The sequence below is a fragment of the Chamaea fasciata genome, unplaced genomic scaffold, assembly GCF_029207755.1.
Source record: "Chamaea fasciata isolate MVZ Bird 193981 ecotype frontalis unplaced genomic scaffold, bChaFas1.0.hap1 SCAF_1, whole genome shotgun sequence".
NCBI lineage: Eukaryota > Metazoa > Chordata > Aves > Passeriformes > Sylviidae > Chamaea > Chamaea fasciata.
In genome coordinates this window covers 152,591,395-152,617,429 of record NW_027094086.1, presented here as the reverse complement: position 1 = coordinate 152,617,429, position 26,035 = coordinate 152,591,395, and the positions used below count along the sequence as shown (strand labels likewise).

The window sequence follows — 26,035 nt, the reverse complement described above, 5'->3', positions numbered from 1 at the left end:
GCTTTTTGTCTTCCTTGGGGATTTTTGATGTCTTGGAAACACTTTTGGATTTATTACTTGACTTTATCGTGCCTTGAGGAATTTTGTCTTTGATGGTTTGCCCTTGGAGCTTATTTGTTGCTTTTCCAGGGAGCAGAATTGGAGAGAAGAGAGAAACTGATGGATCTCCTCTGTCCTCCTTGAGCAAGACTTGGGGCTGTTTTGTTTGTGCTCTGGTACCGGAGTGTTTTCTCTGCTCAGCTTTGCTGGCGTTTGGAGGAGGCTGGGCCGCTCCAGCTGGGTGGTTTGGTGGTTTTGGGGTCTGGTTTTTGTGGTTTTCAGTGTAGTTTGGGATTATCCTGGACTTTCACAATCAAATTAAGCTAAGGCACTCGCTGGCTTTGAGGAACTTTAATTAGTTAATTGGCTTCTTTGATAGCCCCACCCTGACTTGTCTGCTCTCCAGGACAGGCTTTTAATATTCCTTCATGAAGTCAGAGCAGTGGTTTGGGTGTCATGAGTGGCTCAGTTTGGGGAGTGTTGGGTTGTGCTCCTTGTGCTCCCACTGACACAATTCCCACCCAAACATTCCCTCTCAGACCTGAGACACTCCTTGGAGCAAGATGCTGAGAAATCCCATTTGGCAGGGAAGGGAAGGGAACATTGTGCAGTTGGGGGTTGTTTCTGTGAAAGCTCCAAGGGAGGGATGGCTTCCTCCAGGAAAAGGTCCTTTCAGCTCTGGAATTGGGGCAGGAATGGGCTGAAGGTGATCCAGCAGCCCTTGGCACAGTCAGAACGTACTGCTGAACGTGGCATTGTCAGCTGGGGAGAAAACATTGCACCTTGTTGGGGATTCCAGGCCTGAGCTGGCACCAGAGCTGGGCTTTGATTCTCAGAGATCCTATTTCCCCCTCTGGAGCAGATGAAATATATTAGTCTTCACTGAGGAGTCACCTCAGAATGTGAGAAACTGCCTCTGTCCCAGGTAATTGCACTTGGAGGGGCATTAAAAACGTGCTTCTTGCTCCTCTTATCACAGAGTTTCCCAGGTTATTGTTTGGGAAAGAGGAAACAACTGGAAGCCAAAGAACCAGCCTGGTGCTGGAGATTTGCTTTTTGCTTTTCTTTTTAATTTAGTGAATTGAATGGTGCGTCTGGGAGTTGTGTTACTGCTCCTCCCTCCGTTAGTCCCACCAGCGTGGAACGGGATAGAACTGCAGAGTGCCAGAATCTTGGATACTTTTCCGGTTTTCCTGAGCAGGGTGAAGTCTGAATATAGAGGAACTTGCTTGAGTAGCTAGAAATAGCACATTTGCTGTATAATTACAGAAAATTGCCTCATAGTTTTTTGTAAGGCTGGGACCATTTTCCTTCTCCCTTGGCCAATATATAGAAGGTAATTCACGGACAAATCGCGTTCATAAATCAGAGTGATTCTCGCAATTCTCCTGGAGCTCTCCAAGGCTCCTGGAAGCATTTCTCAAGATCCAAGTGGTTCTTCTATGGTTTGCAAGAAGCAGTTCCAGAGCTGAGTGTCCCCAGTGACTGTTCTGTGCTGAGCTATGGCTGCTGGGTTTGCTGGTGATGGATCAGCAATGGCTTTTTGTTCTCCTTAGCCAAACATCCAAGGCTGGCAGTGGCACAGCAGGACTTTGCTTTCTCTGAACATCCTGTGGTTTCCCGGTTGCTCCCTTCCAGCTGGGCCCTGCTGGGACATCATCTTCCCAACCCAAACCATTCTGGGATTATCTGCAGTTCCTATGTTTCTTCACGACAGGAACTCCACAATCACTTTCCAGCAGAACGTGGTGCCGCGTCTTGGTGATGCTCCAGTCAGTGACTCTTGGCTCCTCGTTTCTCCTTGGATTTGGGGTCTCACTTGGAAATTCTGGTTTCTGGTGGCTCCAGTCATCTCTGTGCTGGCTTCTGATTTACGGCTGAAACTCACCCTGAATTCCTGCAGGGGATTTGGAAGCCCTGTGAAAGGGAATGCTGAGCCCCGGGATGGTGTGCAGGGAGGTTACCCAAGTCCTGAGTGCCCCGGGAGCGTGTGTGGGATGAGGCTGAACGTGGGCTGAGCTGGGCTTGCTGCTGCAGAGAGGAGATCCCAGCCCTCTCCCTGTTCCCTTGGGCGCTGCTTTTGCTTCCTGCAGGACTGTGCTGCCTGATTTCCTTGTGAGCCCAGCAAAAACCCTGTGTGTCTCCTCTTCCTGCCTTGGCTTTCCGTGGGATTAGGGCTGCAGATCGTCTCCCTGCACATCTGGTTTAGTGGGAGTGTTGGAGCTGGGGAGAAGGGGCAGCTGCCCCTCTCCACAGGTGGAGCTGCGAGGTGTAGGGACATCCAGAATTGGTGTCACATTGATCTGATCTCGCTGGACCTGCTGCTGGACAAAAAGGCCCTTCCCAGGGCTGGCCATGGCAGGGGAGAGGAGCTGGAGCAGCTCCCTCACTGCCCAGACTGCTGCTGTTGGTCAGCGAGGAGGCTGGAATGGGGGGTGGGTGTGACATGGCCCAGTCTGGGCAGTGGGATTTTTATTATTATTGTTGTTGTTAGTATTATTTAAACGAGTGATTTGATCTGGCCACGAACATCCCCTCCCTGCTGTACCCTGAGCAGCATTTCCCTGTGGGGGCAGGGGCCAGTCCCACCTGCCCTCTGTCCTGCTGCCTCTGGGCTGCTGTGCCTCCAAACACTGCTGGCAAACTTCTTTCCAGGGGCTTCTCTGGGCAGCTCAGTACTAAACCACATCCCCAGGCTCTGATCCAGCTGTCTCAGTCATTTCAGGAACAAGTCCTCATGCGTTTTTTCATGTCCCTCCCTCTGGCTGTATCTGATGTGTGCCTCGTGAGACCCTGGATCTAACCCACGGCTGGGGGAGGACGTTGCAAACACCCAAATCGTTGCGAGTTGTTACTGCTCAGTTGGGTTTTGATATTGAGGAGTGACGGAGCTCCTGGGGAAATGGCACCAGCTCTGTGCTGGAGCCCACATGGCACAATCCAGGGCAGGGATTGTCCCCCTGTGCTGGCCCTGCTGAGGGACCCCCTGGAATCCTGGGGGCAGCTCCGGGCCCCTCCCAACAGGGCAGACCCTGAGGGGCTGGAGCAGGTCCAGGGGATGGAGCTGGGAAGGGGCTGCAGCACCAGGATCAGCTGAGGGAGCTGGGAAAGGGGCTGAGCCTGGAGAAAAGGGGGATCAGGGGGGACCTGGTGGCTCTGCACGAGTCCCTGCCAGGAGGGGACAGCCGGGGGGGTCGGGCTCTGCTCCAGGGAACAGGGACAGGAGGAGAGGGAATGGCCTCAGGCTGGGCCAGGGGAGGCTCAGGGTGGACAGCAGCAGGAATTTCCCCATGGAAAGGGCACTCAGGCCTTGGCAGGGGCTGCCCAGGGAGGTTTGGAGTCCAAGGAACACCTGAAGGTGGCACTCAGAGCTCTGGGAGGGGACAAGGTGGGGATTTGGCACAGGGTGGAGGATTTGATGATCCTGGAGGTCTCTCCCCACCTCAGGGGTCGAGGACCTCACCGGTGCCCGGAGATGCTGCAGGGGAACCCTGGACCCCTCTGCCTGCTCCCTTCTCCTCCCCTCCAGGTCTCTGGAGCCAGTGGTGGAACATGCTGGAACAGGACTGCACAGGAACTGGGAAACATTTAGCTCCTCTTGTTGTTTTTTTCTTTTCCAGATTCCAGAGACTTACTAAAGGAATTTCCACAGCCTAAAAACTTGCTCAACAGCGTGATTGGCCGAGCCCTGGGCATTTCCCATGCAAGGGACAAGCTGGTGTACATCCACACTAACGGGCCAAGGAAAAAGGTAATCCCGTGCTGCTGGAAGGGGGAGCCATGGAAGCGCTAATCCTGGAAGTAACTTCCTGGAGAAAGTCCTAGAAGGGTTTTAATTCCACTTAAAAGTTGTGTGGTAATCTTTCAAACAAGAAATGTTCTCACTTCTTCCTGTTTTTCCTGATCTTCTTGTGCTTTAAAGGTGTATAAATGCAGGTGCTGTTCCTCTTTTTGTGTGGATATTTTGAAGTGACTTGCTGTTTCTGGCCTTTCCTAGCAGAAAGACACAGATTCTGTGTTTAAATGTGCTACTGCCTTAGAAAATTAAAATTTAAAAGCTGTATCTTACCTCTCAGGAACCCTAGATTTGATTGTAGATTCCAAAAGAACAAATTCCAAAGCCTAAAATGTCCAATTGTGACCAGAAAAGAGGAGTTTCTTTGCAATAGAGGGAGGCTTCTAATAGCACTTAAGAGCAGCATGAGATGCAGCCTCTTTGTTTGTGAAATGCAGTGGAAGAATTCCAGGCAAACAGTTTTCCAGGTAGTTTGAGCTGTCACTGGGATGCCCCAGGCCCAAATCTGGCTCTGGGCTATGAACTGAGCAGGAATTCTGACCTCACGGTGCTCCATGGTCAAGGCTCTGCCCCCTCCTGTCACACCAGCTCTCATTCCAGAGCTGAGAGCCCTTTCCAGCTGAAGTTTTAACTGTAACCTACATTCCAGGAAAAGACTCAGTTCTGATGGATTAACATTTTCCAATAACATTCTGTCTGAAATTTCCCAGACAGTTTTTATTGCCACATCCTTTTTAAGCATCCCTGGATTTTTAGGGGATACACTAGTAATGCTACTTTAGAGTTCTCCATTCTTTGTGTTTGTTTTTCTTGCTCTTTCTCAAGCAGCAGTGCTGTTTCCCAACTTAAAAGTTGGAATACCATAGCCAGTGCCTCATCCCTAAAATTTGGAATACCCCAGGCAGTGCCTCATCGCTTTAGTTTGCATAATTGGTTCCCATTCTTGCCAGCATTTAAATAGATTAATGTGAAGAGCAACTTCAGATTAAAATAAAAAAAAAAACTAAACTAGGAAAACAGTAAAGGAGCCCTGGGAAGAAATGAGGCTCACAAAGATAAAACAACCCAGCAAGTGTGGACAGAAGGACAGGTGAGAGCCTGGAGAGCTCTTGCTGGACGTGAACAGGGATTTGTGAGCTCTTGGTCTTCCTGAGACACGATTTTTCCCAGCAGGTCTGTGCTTTCCAGGCAGAGCCCCGGGGCAAGATCCATAGCAATTCCCAGCCAAGAGGCAGGTTCAGGGGCAGGAAGGCAGCCAGGCAGGTGCTGGAGTCAGGAGCCTGGGAGTGGGGCTTTCCCAGAGGATCCACTGCTGCCTTCCTTTCATCTGTGCTGCGGAAGCAGGAGAGAATTCCCTGGGCGTTTCCCTCTTGGAGCCTTGGGGCATCTGCAGGGCTGGGAGCTCTGGATTTGGAGCACTTTGAAGGGGGCAGAGTTCAGCTCTCAGCATTCTTTGCCTCTGCAGGTTTTTGGTGCTCCCTTTAGGGGCTGTGGTGCTGCCAGTGCTTGTGCTGGGCTGGAGCTGGGTGCTGGAGTGCCTGAGAGCTGAGGGACTCCTGTGCTGCTTCCAGTACAGTCAGGAGGCACTTGGGAAGATGTCCTTGCTGTTGGAGAGGGAATCTGCTCTAGGGCACGCTCTGGCTGCTGCAGTGTGCAGAGGGACAGCCCTGGGATGGAATTGTTCCTGTAATGACCTCCTGGCATTTGTCCCTTGGGGCTGACAGGCTGTGACACCACAGCCCTGCAGCTCCTGTGGGGCTGTGGGACCTCTGTGCCCTGCTCAGCCTTTTCCTTCAGTGCTCCTGGAATGGAGCTTCCCATGAGGGGACCAAGACAGCCCTTTGTTCGGTTTTCTTCTGTATTTCTCTTTGCCCTGGAGTGGGTGTGCTCTGGTGGAGGGGAGAGCTTGCCCTGGCTCACCCTGTGGTTCTCCTGCCTTTCAGAAAGTCACTCTCCATATAAAGTGGCCGAAGAATGTGGAGGTGGAGGGCTACGGGACCAAGAAGATCGATGCGGAGCGGCAGGCGGCGGCCGCAGCGTGTCAGCTCTTCAAGGTGAGCTCAGCTCTGCTCTGCTCAGCCTGGCCCAGCTCACCCTGCAGGCTCTGCTCTTTCTCTTGGCCTGTGCACTCCCTTGCTTGGCCCCTCTGTTAGTCAGGGGTAGAGGATGAAGTCTTGAGTCTGAAACCATTGGAGCTTAAAATCCCCCTTGCTTCAGGTAGTCCTGGTCTTTGTTCCTTTTGTCCTGGGCCTTAAGCAGCTCCTCAATCTCAGCACCTACAGCGAGTAGAGTTTCCCTCAGGTGGGTTTGCTGGTCACTAACTCCCACTTCTGCAAGCACAGCTGGGTGTGTTTGCAGTTGTAGGACCTTCAGAGCCTCCTGTTTCCTCTTCATCAAAGCCAGCACGGCAATTACACGTGGTAATTTACTACTGCTCTACAGTTACGCTTTGTTTGGCACTTATTTATGGCTGGAAATGGGTGTGTGCAGCCAGTATCAAACAGGCACAGTAAAACTATAAAGGTCACTCTTGGAGGTGTTTTACAGCTGAGAAAAAGATGCAGTTTTATCTCCAGTTTTACCCCTGGCTGTTCTGTGTTACCTTGAGCAAGTGAGACTGATTTTGGAGTTTCCTGTTGATCTGTGCTGTGGGAACAGGGATATCTCTGTGCTCAGGAGAAGATGCTGTGGATGCTCTGGCGGTGACTGGCTTGTAGATCAGAATGCTCTGTGAGGAAATAGCCAGCATTCAGAAATTCAGGAGGGCAGTATGAAAACTCAGCTGCTAAAGCTGATCCTCTAATCTGTGATCAGCAGAACTGGTTTCACTCACTGACTTCATTCCACCTCACTCAGTCAGCATTCACTGGGAATACATCCTGGTTTTATCCTCTCTAGTCCTGTTCCCCACTTTCTTCGAGACCCTGGAACTTTTCAAAGGAAGAAAAATACCCTACTGATACATTTTCCCTGAATTTCAGGAATGGCTGAAGCGTAGTTTAGAACTTAAACCCAAAACCCAACCCCCTGATTGAACATGCAAAGCTTTCTTTGTCAGCTACACTGGAAGCTGGCCAGAAGACCCTTGTGATGGGAGGCCTTGTGTGATGACAGCTGTAGAAAGAACTACAAATGCTGCCTTAAAAAGCCACCAGTTCAAGAAAATTATTAGTGTCTAATTAGCGCAGAGAGTGAATACAGAGGCTTTGAGTAGAGCAGCGAGCCAGGTGAGCTTTGGTGTCTTAAGCACTCCCACAGCACAAAATAATACAGCTTTTTCTAATACAGGGCCATTAAGGCCATTAAATGGCCTAAAGCTGTAACTTTTAATTTATTGAAATTAAAGCTAGGACTTATTGCAGCAGTCTGGTAGTTTCAAAATGGTGTGCGCTGCACTCTGGATATGTCTGGAGCTTCCTGCAAGGTTCAGTCCTAAATGGTGATGGTAGGAGAGTTTTTAATTACTGCAGGCTTGCTTCAGAACCTGATGGGTTAGGGACATTTTCCTGCTGCTTGTACAAATAACCGTTCCTGGGAAATGGAAGGAGGTGAACCATTCCCTGCATTCTCATCCTGTGTTATCCCAGGTTATGCTAGTTCAGACTAGCCTTCCCAAAAAGATGCATTTCCTGCTCTGAGGCTGGTTTCAAAACTCGAGGGTGCTCATTATAGCCAAGGGTTTATAAACCCCCGTTAAATCCTGGCCCAGCCATCCTAAGGAGCTGCGTGGGGCTGAGAGCCATACCCTGGGAAGGGAGGGCAGGGACCGCATTCCCATTGGGACAGGGCAGCGGTGGGGGAGAGCTCAGAGCTCCTGAGAGTGCCTCTCCTCGCTCTGTGGGGATGGAGGGGGCTGCTCCTGCTCCTGCCCCGCCATCCCCAGCAGGGCGAGGGTTCCCAGAGCTGCCCCGTGTCTCTCCTGCAGGGCTGGGGCTTGCTGGGCCCCCGGAACGAGCTCTTCGATGCCGCCAAGTACCGGCTGCTGGCCGACCAGCTGGGCTGCCCCGACGAGCGCTGGTGCAACGAGGGCAAGTGGCGCTCCAAGTCCGGCCCCTCGCTCGCCGACCTGTCCACCTGCTGGCGCCGCATGGAGCCCGACGACGCCATCCAGCCCATGGAGCAGGGCAGGATGCCCAAAGCCATGAGGAGGGAGGAGCTGGAGGAAGGGGAGCTGGAGGAGGGGGAGCTGGAGGAAGGGGAGCTGGAGGAGGAGGCGATCGATGTCTCGGATTACCTGCCCATGGCGCACCAGGACGCACGGACCCCGGGCAGAGACGCCAGGTGGGTCTGGCTGGGAATGCTGAGCCTGGGCACAGGGAAGGGAGGGTTTTCCTCTAGCTGGGGAGGCCTGGAGATGGGCCAAAGGAATAGTGGGGCAGCCTGGTCTCGTAGCTGGCTGCCATCCAGGGAATGCATGGACTTCTTCCCTGCAGCTCTGCCCTCTGGAGAGACTGCTGCCAGTCTTGTTACCTCCCTGATTCTTCTTTGCCTAAAGACGTTTCCATCCCCAGAAGTGGTGCATGTGCACTTACACCAGGTTTTGACCGCCCTGGTTCTGAGGGCAGTGTTAAATCTGCTCCCTTCCATCCCCATAGCTGCCTGCTAGGCTTTATGAGCACTAAGCTTGGATTTCTAATAGGCAGCAGGAGCAAGATCTGTAAGAGATGATGGCGATGGTGGTTATTTCTGTGATGTGGTTTTTAAATTCAGAATTACTTATTAATTAAATCCGTCTCTATCTGTTGATGCCATTTGGTTTGTAGCCTTGGTGTGAAGGTTTGATCACTGTAGTAGGTGGATTTGCTGGGCTGGGTGGTTGTGACTGACAGATTGTAGTAGCAGGGGACAGCTGGGCTCTGCCCATGAGCAGAATTACCTGGCCTTTAACTGAGCAGTTTCAGAGCTCAGTAGCACTCCTGGAGCGAGGCAGGTCTGAGCACCAGTGGGTATTTGTACATCCAACTCTCCTCATGTCCCATGCAGCCGAGGAGGGAGTTCCATTGAAATGACAGACGACAACACCGCCATCCGTGCCCTGACGCAGTTCCCACTTCCCAAAAACCTCCTGGCCCAAGTGATTCAGATTGCAACCTCTTCCTCCACAGTCAAGGTAAGGTGCTGTGTGACCCCTCCAGGGAGGAAGCCCAGAGGCTCCAACTGGAATCCCTTTGGATGCTTTCTTTGGGCAGCAGAACTGGGGAGAGGAGGGAAGTTAAAACTAGGCCTAGAGAAATCAGTGTGAGCAGCAAAGAAAAGACTTCGTGGTGAGAACTGAGGGAATGTCTTAATAGAACCATGAGGAATGTTGGTCCTGAGGCCAGGGCAGAGGAGGAGCTGCTCTCTGAATGAAGGAGGTATTTTCTAAGGTTTCCTTTCCCCATATATCTGCCACAAGCACAAGTTTGTTGCTGGGAGCGATGTGTAACTTCTGTGCTGATAGAATCTTTCCACAACTCGATCCTTGCCCGTATCCAGTGATCCTCCTTCCTGGGATGTGTCACCCACCTGCTGGAGCTGGTGTGCTCAGCAGAAAGGAGCTGAGCTCCACCCTCAGCCTCTTGGGTGTTCCCCACAGTTGTCTGCTCTCACTTTGGCTTAGACAACGCCTTGTGAGCTGGGGAGTGGAGTTCAGTGCAGTGACCTTCTTCTAGTCCTCCATTTAAAAAATTAAAATCAAACATCCACCAAAAAACCCCAGGATGAAAGGTCCAGAGGGGCCACACGAGGAGTGGCTGAGGTCACTGGGTGGGTTCATCTGGAGCAGAGCAGACTGAGGGCAGAGCTCAGCAGGGGCTGCAGCTCCTCCCCAGGGACAGCTCCAACCTCTGCTCCTTGTGACAGGAACAGGACCCAGGGAACAGCTGGAGCCGTGCTAGGGCGGGTCAGGCTGCAGAGCAGGGAAAGGTTCTTCCCCACAGGGTGCTGGGCACTGCCCAGGCTCCCCAGGGAACGGGCACTGCCCCGAGGCTGCCAGAGCTCCACCGGAGCCTTTGGACAGCGCTGCCGGGGATTCACAGGGTGCCTGTGCAGAGCCAGGGGTGTCGCTGGGTGGTCCCTGCAGGCCCCGGCTGTCCCCCAGAGCAGGGTGCTGTCGTTGCTGCAGGAGTACATGCAGTTCCGCACGGTGGGCACCAAGACCAAGATCTGCAAGCTGACGCTGCGCTGGCCCTGCCCCATGACCTTCGCTGCCAAGGGCCGGCGCAAGGTGGAGGCCGAGAACAAGGCAGCAGCCCTGGCCTGCCAGAAGCTGAAGGTGAGTGCCCCCGGCTCCTGCATCCCCTCCCTGGGGATGTGCCTGTGGATGCAGGCTCTTCTGCCTCGCTCATGGGTGGGAGCCTGACAGGAACTTCCTGGTCTTTGACTTGCGTAATGAGCTAATGCTTAATTAGCTAATGCTTATTAAACATGCATTTCCACACCTTGGCGTTCACAGCGTGCCAGAACCGCGGCAAGGGACTCAACAAGAGGGTTTTGCAGTCATGGCTGCTGTTCCTCTGATGGGTCTGTTTGAGACCTTGCAGGTGTAGTATCAGGGCAGGTGGTTGGTTCTGGTGTGTCTGGTTTTCCAGAGTCGGAGTGGGATCATGTCTGGTTTCTTGCTGTGGCAAGAAAAGCAGGAATTGATGGATTTGGGATGGTGAGGAGGTGGCCTGTCCAAACATGGGATCCAAGTGCTCTGTATTCCAGCCCTTGGTGTGAGCAGCCTCGGAGCTGATGGCTTTGTTTGCCTGTTCCCTGCAGAGCCTTGGCCTGGTGGACAAGAACAACAACCCCCTGAGCCATGCCATGTACAACATGACTTCCCTGCGGGAGCTGGGCGAGAACCAGAGGAAGCCCTGCCACATCAAAGTCCCTGAGGCCACCCTGCGCAAGATTGAGAACTACCTGAACCACGTAAGGCTCAGCCCCCTGAGGATCCCCTTTGCCTGATCCCATTTCACTTCAGGAATTGGATGTGGTTGGAAGCTTCCTGTCAGAATGCTGGGGGAATTCACGGTTTGATTGTTGCCACAAAACCTGATCAGTCTCTGATTCCCTTTGGGGAAGGGAGACCCTTTCTGGGCAGCGGCCTTCCCTTTTGGAAGACTCTGGAATTCTTAAGGTTGAATCCAAAAGCTGTGATTGATGAAAAGTTCAGCAACTTTTAATCCCGTGGACATCTGGGCCAATGCTTTGATTTGTGTTCTAGACGATTCCTGACCTGTTGCTCCTTGTAGTTCTTCCTGTGGGATGTGGACTTCTGTTTTTTCTTTTGCCAAGACAGAACATTTCTGGCTCAGCCAAAAGCTTGTGTTTTGCATAAGTTATGCGTCTGGGTGGGAGTGTAACTTGATAGTTTCCAAAAGTTGTCTTTGAGGGGCTGTTGCATTGGGGAGCTGAAGTTACTGGTCCGTGCCTGTCGGTTCAGGCAGCAGCACTAATACCCCTCCTGAAACAGGGAATGCAGCAAGGAACACACAGGGGGCTGCCCAAATTAGTTCTCACGTCAAATAACCTCAGTTCAGAGCATGCCTGGGTCACCTAAGATGTGAGGAGGCCTTGGCAGAGCCTTGGCCAAGCCAGACTGGCTGAGTCTGTTCCCGGCGCTTGTTTCTTTCTGTCCTTCTCAGGACCGGTACTAACCTTGCTGTCCTTGCCAACTTCCTCCCCCTCTCCCAGTACCCCGTGGACATCAGGGAGTCCAGGCCCCGGATTGCTGACGACATGATGAACCTGACCAAGGAATCTGGTGCCATCAGCGACGCCATCACGGGGAAGACCTACATCCCCATGCTGGAAGCGGAGGAAGTGCGCCTTAGCCAGAACCTGCTGGCCCTCTGGAAAAGGAGAGGAGCCTCCTGGCAGGAGAGCCACCCGCTGCCAGTAGACCCTCACAAGGACACCATCCTGTCGGCCATCGAGCAGAACCCCGTGGTGGTGATCGCGGGGGACACGGGCTGCGGGAAGACCACGCGGATCCCGCAGCTGCTGCTGGAACACTACATCCTGGAGGGGCGCGGCGCGCGCTGCAACGTGGTCATCACCCAGCCCCGCCGCATCAGCGCCATCTCGGTGGCCCAGCGCGTGGCGCAGGAGCTGGGGCCCAACATGAGGAAGAACGTGGGCTACCAGGTGCGGCTGGAGAGCAAACCCCCCGCCCGGGGAGGGGCCCTGCTCTTCTGCACCGTGGGCATCCTGCTCAGGAAGCTGCAGGGCAACCCCAGCCTGGAGGGCGTCAGCCACGTCGTGGTGGACGAGGTGCACGAGCGGGACGTGAACACGGATTTCCTGCTCATCCTGCTCAAAGGCATCCAGAAGCTGAACCCCGACCTGCGCCTGGTGCTCATGAGCGCCACGGGGGACAACCAGCGCTTCTCCCACTACTTTGGGGATTGCCCCGTGGTCAAGGTGCCGGGCTTCATGTACCCGGTGAAGGAATACTACCTGGAGGAGATCCTGGCCAAGCTGGGCCGGCATCGGCACCGGCACTACGAGATCAAGGTGGGTGTGCAGCCATGGGGGAAGCTGTCCCCCTTGGATGGGGCACTGCCTTCTGGCCTATCCAGCAGGGAGAGAGTTTGGGCCTGTGACTGCTCCTGCTTCCCTGTGCTTGTTGGACACTGTTGGCTTCACTTTAATTCCTTGCCAGTCCTGAGGTGAAGTCAGCTTAGTAGAACCCCAGAGTGTTCTGATGAGATTATGCATAAAGATGACTTTGCTTTGGGGTCAAGTTGCTTTTGTCTCCCTTTAATGGGAAGTTTGATGTTTGAGTAGGCTGAGAGCTCATTGTTGTGTGTACACAGACACAGAGTTGAATGTTTGCACACCCTGGGCAAGCCTGGCCCAAGACTGGGATGGTTGTGGCTTCCAGCACTGTTACCTCAGTGCTCACCGTCCTGCATGAGTGAATTCCCTGACTGCTGCTTTCTGCAGCTGGTCTGACCCTCTGGAAAATGCCCTTCAGACGTGTGCTGTGCTCTGGGTAATCCTGCACCAGAGGTGGGTCATGGAGTCACACAGTCACAGAGGTTGGCAGGCATCTCCAGACGTTTTCTGGTCCAACCAGCTGGTTTGGAGTCTGCCAGCCCATTTTTCCAGCCTGGAGAGATCCCTCCCTGTGGCTGAGCGAGTGTCTGGAGTATCAGCCACTTTCCCCAGTCCTGGGTCATCAGCAAACTCGCTTGGGGTATCCCATTGCCTCCAGGGCATTCTTCCTGTTTCTGTTGTGGCAGGGATTTTATCTGAGCTTTAATGGTCTGTTCAAATTCCTGAGAGCCACAGAAGCTGCTGCTTGGAGCCCGATGGATTTGAACTCCCAGGTGCACGTGGCAGTTTTGTTCCACAAAAACCGTGTGGGAATTCTGTTACTTGTGAGGTGCTGTTCGGCAGAGATGCAGAGATCCGGACAGTGGGAAGGGGCTGTGCATTCTGTGCACAGCAGGGAAACTTGGCAGCACTTGTGACCAGAGCAGGTTCCAGATGGAGCCCAGACCAGGCTCCTGGCTCCGAGTCCTGGGCTGGGTGTCCAAGTGCAGGCGTTTGCTGCCTGCAGAAGGTGCTTTGGGTGCCCCTGTGCTGTGCTGACACCCCCTGACCTGCCTGTCCTGTTCCACCCAGCAATCCGACGATGAGTGCGTCCTTGACCTCGACCTGATCACCGACCTCGTGCTGCAGATCGATGCCCACGGGGAGCCAGGTGGGTCCTGCCTCGCCCTGAGCTCTTCCTTCTGCTGGGGGGAGAGAAAGGGAACCCCTCCAGAACCTCTGCAGAGACGCCACGGTGCTGAGCCTCTTGTGCAAGGGCTCCTTGAATTCCTGCCGGTACAAGTGGTCTCGAGCCATGTGACACGGACGGATTCTGAGTCTCTTGCTAAGACAGGGTTGGACTCCTCGGTGTCCTGGGCAGCTGTTCCAGGACTTGTCTGTGCTCCAGCACTGGCAGCCTTGTGCTGCACAATTACCTTTGGTATTGGAGCTCTATCCCTGTCACATACCCTTGCCTGGAAGGTGAAGTGTTTGGGAAGAAGGCAGCATGCTCAGGTGATTTCCCCAAGAGATTTAAGTGTCCCAAAGCTCGTGGACATTCACTGTCAAACTCCAGGTAGCCTGGTTGCTTTCTGCCCTGGAAACGTGTCTCCAGCTGGGGAAAAGCACCTGGATTTCGAGGCTGTGTGTTCTTAACTCCCAGTGTGTTCCAGGTGGGATCCTGTGCTTCCTCCCTGGCTGGCAGGAGATCAAAGGGGTGCAGCAGCGGCTGCTGGAGATGCTGGGCTCGCAGAACAGCCGCTACCTCGTCTTGCCAGGTGAGAGGGCAGGGCCAGCCCCTTCTTCCCAGGATTCGGGAGAATCTGGGACAATTGGCTTGATGTGCCCCTTCAGCTTTGCTCTGGTACAGAGCTGGTGAGCTTTGATGTCCCAGCTGTGTAATGGTGCGTGGTAAGTGTGAGTAACTCCTCCTGGCAGAGGCTGAGTAACTCCTGTGTGTGATCAAAGAGAGTGGCTTCCCGTTTGCCTCCAGCAGTTCGGAATTGGGCAAGGGGAGGGCAGCTCGGTTCTGCACGCTGAGCCTGCCAAGAAAAGATCTCAGGACTTGTTCTGTGGGGTGCAGGTGGACTCTGCAGCTCAGCTTTGATCCGTGAATTTAACGTTCCTCGCCCCAGGAGGAAATTTACAACAAAAGCCAGTTTCGCTCTGCAAAGCTCTTAAGGGTTTGGGCATTTTTTTGTTTGTTTTTTAGCAGCTCTGCCTATTCAGTGTCAAACCAGGCCGGGCAGGAGCAGAGCTCTGAGCAGCTGGGCTGTTAATAAGTGCAGGTGTAGTTTGGTGGAAAGTGCCTGCTCTCCTCTGCCGGGAATTCCAGCGTGGTGCTGAGCTGTGGCAGGGCAAAGCTGGGATACAGGACACACAGGGGCCTCAGTGAGAACAAATCTGACAGAGTGGGCGCATGTGGCAGTGAGAATTCCCATTCCCCTGCCCCAGGGGACTTTTGAGGAGGGGCAGCTCCAGAACTGGACTCTGGGAGAGAGTGAGATTTCTGCCAGGGATATGCTTGGGGTACCACCAGGCTCTGGGACAGGAGGTGAGCAGAGCTTCTGCTGCTGCTGAGCCACAGGCTGAAGCATCTGAAACGAGGCCTTCCCAAATGACTTGTGGAAATTTTTTCCTGGTGTCTGGCTGGCAGGAAGCTGCTGGCTGTGACCGCTGGCAGCTGGTGTCCCCATTTCCGGAAGCGGGAGGTGACGGTACGAGAAGCTCAGCTGGGCAGGTCTGACTCTTGGTTTGGTTTCCCAGTGCACTCCAACATCCCCATGATGGACCAGCAGAACATCTTCCAGAGGCCTCCCCCGGGCGTCAGGAAGATCGTGCTGGCCACCAACATCGCGGAGACCTCCATCACCATCAACGACATCGTGCACGTGGTGGACAGCGGCACGCACAAGGAGGAGCGCTACGACCTCAAGACCAAGGTACTGCTGCTTCTGACTCGACTGGGACACTCTGGAGCAGAGGGCTGTGGGCAGGGGAACGTTTGGAGTGCCATTAATGGGGTGATGGAGCTGCTTCCCATCTGGCCCCTGGGGTGGCGTGTGTCCCTAGGGAAGAGCGTTTGACTCCTCATCGGTGTTCGCCGTGTCCAAGCTCTGGGCCAGGCTCCCCATCAAATTCTGAGTTTCTCAAACAAATTGAAGGCAAATCCTACACCCTTCCCAACTCTGTTTTGCCACAGAACACTGGCGGCTTTTCTGTTTGCTTTCAGCCTTTTTCTGTGATTTCATCAAAAACCTCTTGCTGGCCCTCACAGGGCAGCCCTGACCTGTTAGATCCTGCTCTTGTTTCCAGCTCTTCTGGCCCACTCCCCGTTCCTCAGCTTTCTGAGGGGGATCTGCTGCCCCCAGGCCCATTCCTGGCAGTGCTGGGCCCTGAGCCTGGGAAGGCTCTTGTTTGTACACCTTGGCAAAAAAGCGAAGGCAACTGTGCTGCTGCTGCTGTTGGGAAAAGGAATTCTGGCAGCGCCCCTCCGCCCCCATTCTGGAACATCATCTCCCAGGGCCACGTGGCCTTTCACACCTTGGAGCAGTTCTGGTTTAAACCCAACCCTTGGTTTGCTCAATTTTATCCCAGCTGAGAATGCAGACCCCGGGGCAGGGCTGGGATGGGGAGCCCTGGGATGGGGGGGACAGTGTCCAGCAGGTGGCATCTGGGTCCCGTCCATGCGGCCCCGGAGCTGCTGCTGGACTGAGACCAGCACTGCAAGAGGCAGGAGAGTGGGAAAGGCTTCCCTGGCCCTTTGGGACCGTTCATCAGTCGTGAGAAGTTTGAGTTCTCTTGGCTGGGCTGGAAAGATGGCAAAGGGAGGAACTTTGGATATGGGCCTGGAGTGACAGGACACAGGGAATGCCAGAGAGCAGGGTTGGGTGGGATACTGGGAAGGAATTCCTGGCTGGGAGGGTGGGGAGGGGCTGGGATGGGTTTTCCAGAGATGCTGTGGCTGCCCCTGGATCCCTGGAAGTGTCCAAGCCAGGGTGGACAGGGCATGGAGCAGTGGGATAGTGGGAGGTGTCCCTGCCCGTGGCAGGGTGGAACGGGATGGGCTTTGAAGTCTCTTCCAGCACAAACCATTCTGGGATCCCCTGGGTGGAAGAGGACAGAGCTGTGGGAGCCTCACGCTGCCCTGTCCTCTCAGGTGTCCTGCCTGGAGACCGTGTGGGTGTCCAAATCCAACGTGGTGCAGCGGCGCGGGCGCGCCGGGCGCTGCCAGTCGGGCTTTGCCTATCACCTGTTCCCGCGCAGCCGCCTGGACAAGATGCCCACCTACCAGGTGCCCGAGATCCTGCGCACGCCCCTGGAGAACCTGGTGGTGCAGGCCAAGATCCACATGCCGGAGAAAACGGTGAGCACAGCTCTGAGGGGGCTGGGCAGGGTTCCTGGAGCCCCAGCGACAGGAGTAGGAAGAACTCAGGAGTGCTGCTTGCTGCAGTTTTTGCTTTGCTAAACGTGGCGCTGTCCAGGGAAGGTCAGACAAGGAAGTGTGTACATCCCTGAGGTCCCAGAGTGTGTCTGGAAGCCTGAAGGAATGGAGAGGGCTGAGCTCATGTCCCTGGAGACAAACAAAGAGGGAATTGTGCTGCAGTCTGGGCTCCCGAGGGCTCTCACACCTGTATGGGAAACAGGCTCACTTTTTCCCTTTTCCTGTGTTGCAGGCGGTTGAATTTCTCTCCAAGGCTCTGGACAGCCCTGACATCAAAGCTGTGGATGAAGCCGTGATCTTGCTGCAGGAGATTGGTGAGTTAATTCTGTGTCCTGGAACCATGTTTGCTCTCTCACTGTGGGAAGTGGGACTTGGCACAGGCTGCTGCTGTGGGGCAGAACGGGCAGGATTGTCTCTGCATGGGCATGGCAGTTGATAGTGATGCTCCCAAACCACGTGCCCTGTGCTGTTTTATTTCCCACACTGCTTTGCTTAAAAATTGGGGATAACTTCCATGGTCAAAAAAAAAAAATAAAGGGGAAGCAACAGAAAGACGGGAACTGGTGATTTGGAGTTCAGAGGTTGGTGGCAGAAGGAAGGGAAGGGGTGATGTGGAGTTCAGGGCTGGGCCTTGTTGATGGTCCTGTGGCTGTGACCGAAGCTCAGTTAGACCTGGGGGGTTCTGGGTGCTCATTGCAGACCCCTGTCCGTGTGCCTCTCCTGGGGGTCACCCCAACCCTTCCCGGCCCTGGCAGTTCCCAAATCCCCAGTTCTGGCTGCGCTGGGCACTGATGGATGTGCCACGTGGGTGTCTCGCCTGCAGGAGTGCTGGACCAGCGGGAAGCCCTGACCACGCTGGGCAAACGCCTGGCCCAGATCTCCACGGACCCTCGGCTGGCCAAGGCCATTGTCCTGGCCTCCATCTACCGCTGCCTCCACCCCCTGCTGGTGATCGTGTCGTGCCTGACGCGGGACCCCTTCAGCAGCAGCCTGCAGAACCGCGCCGAGGTGGACAAGGTGAGGATTCCCCGGCACAGGCGGGGAGCGGGGCTGGGGCTGCCCGTGCCTCACGGGTGTCCCTGTCCCAGGCCAAGGCCGTGCTGAGCCGGGAGAGCGGCAGTGACCACCTGGCCTTCGTGCGCGCGGTGGCGGGCTGGGAGGAGGTGCTGCGGCGCAGGGACAGCCGTGCCAGGGACAACTACCTGCAGGACTACTACCTGTATGGGCCCAGCCTGCGCTTCATCAACGGTGAGTTCAGGCCCTCCCGCCCCTGCCCTGGCCCCGGGGCTGCTGCACAAATGTGACACGGGCACAGGTGGGGCCCACGGGGCCGGGCAGGGTCTGGCTTTGGGCCGGGGCGGGTCTCCTGGTGCTGCCCTGCTGAGGTGACTCATCCCGTGGGGGGAAGGAGAGGGTGAATCTCATCCCTGGGGTTGTCTCCTCCCTCCAGGCCTTGTCAAGCAGTTCTCTGAGAACCTCTATGAAGCCTTCCTGGTGTCGTCCCCGTCCGACTGCACCATGCCCTCGTCCGTGTGTAACCAGTACAGTGAGGAGGAGGAGCTGGTCAAGGGCGTCCTCATGGCCGGGCTCTACCCCAACCTCATCCAGGTAACTGGCACTGCCATTGCTCTCTGGGGATGGCTGTCACCGCAGGTGGCACCGGGAGGTGCTGAGGTGTCAGAGGAGCTTCTGCTCTCTTGGGAGTGAGCATCCAAGCCAGGCACGCTGCCCTGGGCTCTGGCCTGTGCTCCCGTGCCGTCCCCGATCCCCACTCATGAGGAGTGGCCACCCTGGCTGGTGTGGGTCCACGCATAGGTTCTCATCGCTTGGTTTGGGAGCCACTCAAGTGGCATTTTTCTCCTGTTTGCTGCCTGAGGTGGCGTCTTCCTCCTGCTGTTGTCTGCGGTGGCACTGGGTGACTGCCAGGTGTGGTCACCTCAGGAACGCGCTCCTGGGAGCGGAGGGACATCATCCCCCTGCCCCTGTCAGAGGTGGCTGTGGCTCTCAGGGCTGCTGCAGGTGTGTGACAGTCCCCTCCCGTGGCAGGTGAGGCAAGGCAAGGTGACGCGCCAGGGGAAGTTCAAGCCCAACAGTTACGCGTACCGGACCAAGGCCGGCACCGTGCTGCTGCACAAGTCCACCATCAACAGGTGGGTGATCGGGGCGGGGGTCCCGCAGGGCAGGGGCCGCGTGGGGCCCGGCTGGGCTGACTGAGCTGCTCCTGCAGGGAGGCATCCAAGCTCTACAGCCGCTGGCTCACCTACTTCATGGCCGTCAAGTCCAACGGCGGCGTCTTCGTGCGCGACTCGTCCCAGGTGCACCCGCTGGCCGTGCTGCTCATGACTGACACCGACATCCACGTGCGAGGTCAGTGCTCCCAGCCTGCTCCAGCTGCTCCCCGGCCCCTGCTTCCCTGCGCTCTTGCCGCGCCGGGGCCATGGAGGTGATGGTTTGTGAGCTGTTGTGGCTGCTGCTCTGCAGGAGACAAAGCCAGCCCCGGCGGGCTGAGCCTTAGTGCTGTGCCTCATCATCCTGGGGGAAAGCTGAGCTGGCAGGATCCCACTTGTCCCCGGGGATGTGTCCCTTCAACCTGTGGGGTTTTGGCAGTGCTGCAGTCGGCCTCTAGCCTGTGAGCTCAGTGGGGCTGTGCCATCAGCCGCCTCCTGTGGGAAACTGGCAGGGTCCCAGCGTGTGCTCAGAGCTGCCCGCCTTTTGTGGGAGCCGTTGGCCCAGCCGAGTCGCCGGAGCGGGCTAAAACCAGTGTGGGGATGGGAGGAGCTGCCTGGGGGCAGTGGAGGAGCCCCAGCAGCCCCGCTCACACCCTCTCCCTCCCCCCAAGACGACGGCTGGCGAGCGACGGTGTCCCTGACGGACAGCGACCTGCTGGTGCTGGAGGGGGACTCCTACACCATCCGCCTGCTGCGCGACTTCCGCGTGTCCCTCTCCAAGATGGTGGAGACGTGCCTGTGCTACGAGATGGCCGCAATCCCCGGGGACCTGCACCACCAGCACAGCCAACTGCTCGACATCCTGGTGGATCTGCTCAAGGGCCCTCCCGGCAGCTTCGGCTCGTAGGCGGAGCCGCGGCCTCGTGTGGGGACTTGTAATTTGTATAAAGATGTTCACAAATGTTTATTTAAATAAAGTTCTATTTATCCCTTGTGAAGTCATCTCTCTCCATCCTAGAAGATTAATGTTGTCTGAATCTCCTGCTGTCGGCTCCGTGCATGGTCACCGCGTGGGAAGAGCAGCGCAGTCCCGCCGGGAATGGACTGGGAGTGCCGAGGGACCCCGGCGCCGGCTCCGTGGACGCCCACCCGCCTCCTCCGCCTGTCCCTGACCGGGAACAAGGACACGGCTGCTGCTGCTGCTGCTGCGGGCCCTCCTCTGCCCCCTCCCCACGGGGCCAGAGCTGCTCCGCGCTCAAGAGGAGGACGGATGTCCCGGCTGTGCCAGGATCGTGGATCCAGCGGCTCCGGCAGGGAGCGGATGGCCGATCGTCGTCTCTCCGCATGGAGGAAGCCCCGAGAGCACCAGATGGAGATAGAGAGGAATTCCACGCGGGATCCGAGGGGCCCTGCCGGCCCCAGCGCAGTCGGTGGCGTCTGAGTGTGAGATGTGACTCGTCCTTCCCAACCTGCCTGTACTTCTCGTCCTCTTGCGTTGTTCCTATGAATTTATTTTTTTTTTTTTAAATTCCTGTTCTCCCCACGTGGAGGAGGCCGGATCCCTGTCCCTTGTGCAACACAGGACGTGATTGTAGCTGCCAGGCTGCCTGTGAGCGCTGCTCCTGCAGGAAGCCAGGAGCAGAGGCACAAAATCCTTTGTTTTCTATGAACAGGGACCATATTTCTGTGGAAGGAGGATTGCAACAGGCACAGCACTCACTGAGGAATCTGGAGTTTAATCCCAGCTTTGCCTTGGATTCTCTGTCCGAAGAAGACAGTGACCTACCTCACAGGGCTGTTGTGAGGGTCGGGGTTTGTAACGGGAGCCCTCGGGCCCAGGGCTGTGCCCCCCGGGGCCGGGGCTCCTTTCTTTTTATTCCCATTTCTTACGCTCTTTGTACCTGCAGCCGGGAATGGGAGCGAGGCCGTTTCCATGGCACTGGGGCTCCTGCCCCGCGCCCCCCGGGGCCACCCTTTGGTTCTCCCAGTTCTACCATTTAAGTTCCTGCTCATGGGCTTTCAGGCTCTGTGGCTGTGCCAGCACAAGGCCCGGGGGGCCCTTCCGAGGCTCTGCAGCCCCCGGCCGTGGGGACGCCGGCGCGGGGCCCTTGGAGTCCTGCAGCCTGGGCTCACTCCAAACTGCTCATCTCCATTTCACTTGCTTGAGGTTGTCACTATGATTTGACCAGTGTTTGTTTCTTTTGGCCTGTATAATGGGCAGTATGGTTTTTCCCTTCCAGCAGGTTTAAAAAAAAAAAAAAAAAAAAAAAGACAAAAAAAAAGAAAAAAAAAAAAGACAAAAAAAAAAAAAGACTAAGCTATTGTCTAAATGGTTCCGAACTAGTGTGATATTGGGATACTTCCGTGGCTGTTACGTGATACTGGATCTTTTTACAACATAGATTAAAGACAATAAAAAGGGATAGAGTAGGAACTGCCTCTGTCCTCTTCATTCTTTTTTTACTGGGTTGGTTTGGTTTGTTTTTTCTTTTTTTCTGTAAAGTTTGGAATTTTGTGCCTTTCCCTGGGTAGGGAAGAGCAGCAACAGCAACTTCTCTGCTGGGAGAGGTGCAGAGCTGCCCTGGGGCTGTGGGGGGAGTGAGGGGCTGCAGGGCTGTGCCGTGCCCCCATATTGACCCCAGCCACCCCAAGGGGACAGTGGCTGTGGGCACAGCGGGCTGGCACTGAGGGAGGGCTGCTGGCGGGGGATGTGTCCTGGTGCTGCTGCTGCCCAGAGAAACCAGCCCAGCGTGTCCCCGTGCCCGGAGAAACCAGCCCAGCGTGTCCCAGTGTCCAGAGAAACCAGCCCAGCGTGTCCCAGTGCCCAGAGAAGTGAGCCCAGCGTGTCCCAGTGTCCAGAGAAACCAGCCCAGCGTGTCCCAGTGCCCAGAGAAGTGTGCCCAGCATGTCCCAGTGCCCAGAGAAGTGAGCCCAGCGTGTCCCCGTGCCCGGAGAAACCAGCCCAGCGTGTCCCAGTGTCCAGAGAAGTGTGCCCAGCGTGTCCCAGTGTCCAGAGAAAGGAGCCCAGCTTGTCCCAGTGTCCAGAGAAGTGTGCCCAGCGTGTCCCGGTGCCCAGAGAAGTGTGCCCAGCGTGTCCCAGTGTCCAGAGAAACGAGCCCAGCGTGTCCCAGTGCCCAGAGAAACCAGCCCAGCGTGTCCCAGTGTCCAGAGAAACCAGCCCAGTGTGTCCCAGTGCCCGGAGAAAGGAGCCCAGTGTGTCTCAGTGCCCAGAGAAGTGAGCCCAGCGTGTCCCAGTGCCCAGAGAAACCAGCCCAGCGTGTCCCAGTGCCCGGAGAAACCAGCCCAGCGTGTCCCAGTGCCCGGAGAAACCAGCCCAGCGTGTCCCAGTGTCCAGAGAAAGGAGCCCAGCTTGTCCCAGTGCCCAGAGAAGTGTGCCCAGCGTGTCCCAGTGCCCAGAGAAACCAGCCCAGCGTGTCCCAGTGCCCAGAGAAACCAGCCCAGCGTGTCCCAGTGCCCGGAGAAACCAGCCCAGCGTGTCCCAGTGTCCAGAGAAAGGAGCCCAGCTTGTCCCAGTGCCCAGAGAAGTGAGCCCAGCGTGTCCCAGTGCCCAGAGAAACCAGCCCAGCGTGTCCCAGTGCCCAGAGAAACCAGCCCAGCGTGTCCCAGTGTCCAGAGAAACCAGCCCAGCGTGTCCCAGTGTCCAGAGAAAGGAGCCCAGCTTGTCCCAGTGCCCAGAGAAGTGAGCCCAGCGTGTCCCAGTGTCCAGAGAAAGGAGCCCAGCTTGTCCCAGTGCCCAGAGAAGTGTGCCCAGCTTGTCCCAGTGCCCAGAGAAGTGAGCCCAGCGTGTCCCAGTGCCCAGAGAAACCAGCCCAGCGTGTCCCAGTGCCCAGAGAAACCAGCCCAGCGTGTCCCAGAGCTGCCCAAGCCAGCGTGTGCCAGAGCCGCCCGTGTCTGGGGGCCGCGGCTGTTCGCACAGCAGCGCTCGGGCCGGGCCGGGGCAGAGCAGCGGCCGCTCCCGGCGCAGCCACCTGGACCTCGGCTCCCAGGCCTGCTCAGGGCCTCAGGTCAGGTCCGAGTCAGGGTGGGGAAGTTTCCTTTCTCTGTGTGTGGCCGGGGCCCCTCCCGGGAGGCGCTGGAACCCTCTGGCTGTGCCAGCTGTTCCAGCTGTGCCACGGGCACCGAGGCCCTCACAGGGGCCCGTGTCAGCCCGAAGCCGCCTCCCCTCTGCGCCCAGCTTGAGGAGCAAAGCCGGGGACGGGAATTCTCCTGTGGCTGAAATCACACACCCGAATCCTTCATCCCCTTCCGTAGCGCTCTGCCGGCCCCGCATCAGGACTGTGCCACCGCGCCCCTCCCGGCCCCTCCCGGCCCACAGAGTCACACCAGCCTGAGGAGGAACATCTAGAAGCTTTTATTTCAACCCTTTACAATAGTAAGAATCACAACATCAAGTCAGGAAATGTTGCTAAGGAGACGACGCTCTCACGGCCCCCGGGGAGGGGAGACACAAAGGCAGAAGCAGCCGAAGGGTTCCCCCGGACCCCCAGAGCTGTTGTCTCGCACCAAGCACTGACCTCCCCTCCCCAGCCCTCGCCTCCCCCACCACGGCGCAGGGACGGCGGAGTCTCCCCCTCCTCGGGCACCCCCTGCAGAAAAATCCTATGACACAAAATAATAAGAACACGTCACATTTAGAGAACACGTCACGCGCTGCTCACGCCTCACAACAGCCCGGTGAGGTAAAATTGAATCCCCCCACACCTTTGCAGGCGGGGAAACTGAGGCAGAGAGGTTGAGTGGCTTCCCGAGACCACGGAGGGAGCCAAGAGCCGGGATCACCCTCCGGGGTGCTGCGCCCCGAGCCCGCCCCGGCCCCGGCCCCGGCCCGCGGTCGCTCCTCGCTCCTGACTCGGTGCTCTGCGTTCCGGGGCAGCGGGAGCTGCGGGCGCCGCCGGGGCTGCGCTGGCACGGGGGAGCCTCGAGTGCGATCTCGGCCGGCGGGACCCGTGCGAGGAGGGCGGAAGGCGAACGCGGCCTGGGGCAGGGAGGAGGGAGAGCCGGAGCCCCTCAGAGCCCTTCCCATGCTGCTGCTGCCGCTGCCGCCCGGAGCCTCTCCTGCCCACCCGCCGGCTCCGCTCGGCCTCGGGGGAAACTTCTCCCGAGCCCGGGGCTCAGGGCAGCCCCGTCACCCCGGGGACGCCACCGACACCAAGCTCCAAGAAAACTAGAAATTCTGCCTAAACACAAACACGCGAGGGTCCCGGGGCCCCTCTCGCACGCCGACACTACGCGGGGACAACGCGAGGGGCAGCGTAGAAAACTACATTCAGTTTGCGGCCGGGAGCCGGGCAGGAGCCACGCGAGGGGGCGGCCGCGGCTTCGAGCCCACAAACTCGGTTCCTTGAATGTTGTTCAACAGTAGAAAGCCCAAAGGAACTGTATTTATGCCACTGATGTGCCGGGAGGCGTCGGAGGAAGCCCAGCCCCGCCGGGATGGAGCGCGCACCCGGCCCTGCCCCGGCCCCGCCGCTTCCCCAGCGCCCCTCGGGCAGCTCGCTCAGCCCCTCCGCGGCTCCGCTCGCCTCGCCCTGAGCCCGGCAAAGGCCTTTGCTGATCCTGCCCGGCCCAGAGCCCCCAGCGCGGCCAGAGCCGGGACCCCCGGCGCCAGCTCGGGACAGGAACGTGTACATTCAACTCGCATCTCATTCAGAGCACAACTCCCGTTTCCGCCCGGATTTCTGCCTCCGGCCCTCGATGGAGCCCCCGGCGCCCGCAGCCCCTTCCCGCGCGCGGCCCCCCAAGCAGCGTTTCAGGTCTCAGCACTGCCCAGCTCATCCCACCTCTCCAGACAGGAAACCAAAGCCATTCCCACCACACACGGCTCCTTCCCAGCCTAGCAATATGTACAGCTGCCTCCTCAAAATAAAATTAAAAAAGAAAAAAAATCCGTATTAAAACTGAAGCTGTCCTAGAAACACCACGGCAAACTAGTGTATCTGGATTTAGTTGATCAGCTAAACACAGGCACGACAAGTGTTAGAGAAGTGGCACAGAAGCACAGGCCGGGGGCTCAGCTGGTTTGGGCAGGGACAGCCGGGGCGCCGCGCCCGGCCAGGGCCGCCCAGCGCTGGGAAATGGGGAAATCCCGGGAAACGCAGCGCAGGGAGAAGGTGGCGTCACTGTCCCTTGGCAGCGGGGCAGGGCTTGTTTGCTTTTTGCAATCTCAGAAGATAAAGTGCAATGTTGCCACTCGCCTTCCTCCTGCAGTCCCTGAACCGGGACCTGGCTGCCTCCCTTTGCCCGGGTCCTCACCTGGGCACCCCGGGAATCTCATCCCGGGGTGTCCCAGAATCTCATCCCGGGGCATCCCAGGGAATCTCATCCCGGGGCATCCCAGGCCACCACAGGCCTGGGGTGGCCCAGGCGGAGCAGCAAGCGGAACGCGACATCTCGGCCTCCACCTCCTCTTTGGTTGCCCGCGATCGTCTCCGGCCGCCGCCCACCGGCACAAACGCTGCTCCCGGCGCCGCCGCCCGGCCTGTGAGCCCGGAGCTCGGCTCCAGCCCGTGCCAAGGCCACCCCGGCTGCTCACAGGCCGGGAACCAGGCTCCAGGCTCACCGTCCTGCCGAGGGGCTCACGCTGCTCCTCTCCTCTAATTTTTCCCTCAATTTCAAGTGCTGCAAAAAAAAACAAACCCAGACAACCAACCAAACCAAAGCCAAGGCTGCCAAAGCTGAAGCTGGTGTGTAGAATTTAGCAGTAAAGAAAGAAGGAAGCGTCACGGGAGGGCAGTGATATATACCGGGATGCAGGGAACGAACAGGGGCTGCGGCTCCAGCTCCTCCCACCGGGCTGCTCCGGGGCACGCCGGGGACACACAGGGACACACAGGGAGGGCAGGGAGCGACGGCACGGCCGCCTTCCCCGGCCGGGATCACGGGGATGTGGAGAGGTGGGGAGGAGGAGGAGGAGGAGGACAAGAAGGAAGAGAAGGAGGAAGAGGAAGGGAAGCATCGGGAGGTCTCTGGGTATATATAACCGCCCCTTTCAGGTGCAAATCTGCATCGCTCGTTTAAAATTTGTATTCAGATGAAAAAGCACTTATGAAACTACCAGACGAC

At 57.0% G+C, this 26,035-nt stretch overlaps 1 protein-coding gene across 3 annotated transcripts in view; it reads left to right on the top strand.

Moving 5' to 3' along the window:
- DHX30 (DExH-box helicase 30) overlaps window positions 1–21,382 on the top strand; it is a 30,986-nt gene extending 9,604 nt beyond the window's left edge. For all 3 annotated transcript variants that reach the window (XM_066202417.1, XM_066202400.1, XM_066202409.1), the window contains 18 exons: window positions 3,660–3,790; window positions 5,779–5,889; window positions 7,761–8,116; window positions 8,819–8,945; window positions 9,939–10,088; window positions 10,577–10,729; window positions 11,495–12,316; window positions 13,433–13,511; window positions 14,014–14,118; window positions 15,107–15,282; window positions 16,500–16,706; window positions 17,017–17,098; window positions 17,608–17,801; window positions 17,873–18,032; window positions 18,235–18,392; window positions 18,831–18,934; window positions 19,012–19,151; window positions 19,624–21,382. In XM_066202417.1, the coding sequence (XP_066058514.1) occupies window positions 3,660–3,790; window positions 5,779–5,889; window positions 7,761–8,116; window positions 8,819–8,945; window positions 9,939–10,088; window positions 10,577–10,729; window positions 11,495–12,316; window positions 13,433–13,511; window positions 14,014–14,118; window positions 15,107–15,282; window positions 16,500–16,706; window positions 17,017–17,098; window positions 17,608–17,801; window positions 17,873–18,032; window positions 18,235–18,392; window positions 18,831–18,934; window positions 19,012–19,151; window positions 19,624–19,859 (3,491 nt within the window). In that variant the 3' untranslated portion in view covers window positions 19,860–21,382. The remainder of the gene's footprint in view (window positions 1–3,659; window positions 3,791–5,778; window positions 5,890–7,760; window positions 8,117–8,818; window positions 8,946–9,938; window positions 10,089–10,576; window positions 10,730–11,494; window positions 12,317–13,432; window positions 13,512–14,013; window positions 14,119–15,106; window positions 15,283–16,499; window positions 16,707–17,016; window positions 17,099–17,607; window positions 17,802–17,872; window positions 18,033–18,234; window positions 18,393–18,830; window positions 18,935–19,011; window positions 19,152–19,623) is intronic.
- The last annotated feature ends 4,653 nt before the right edge of the window (window positions 21,383–26,035 follow it).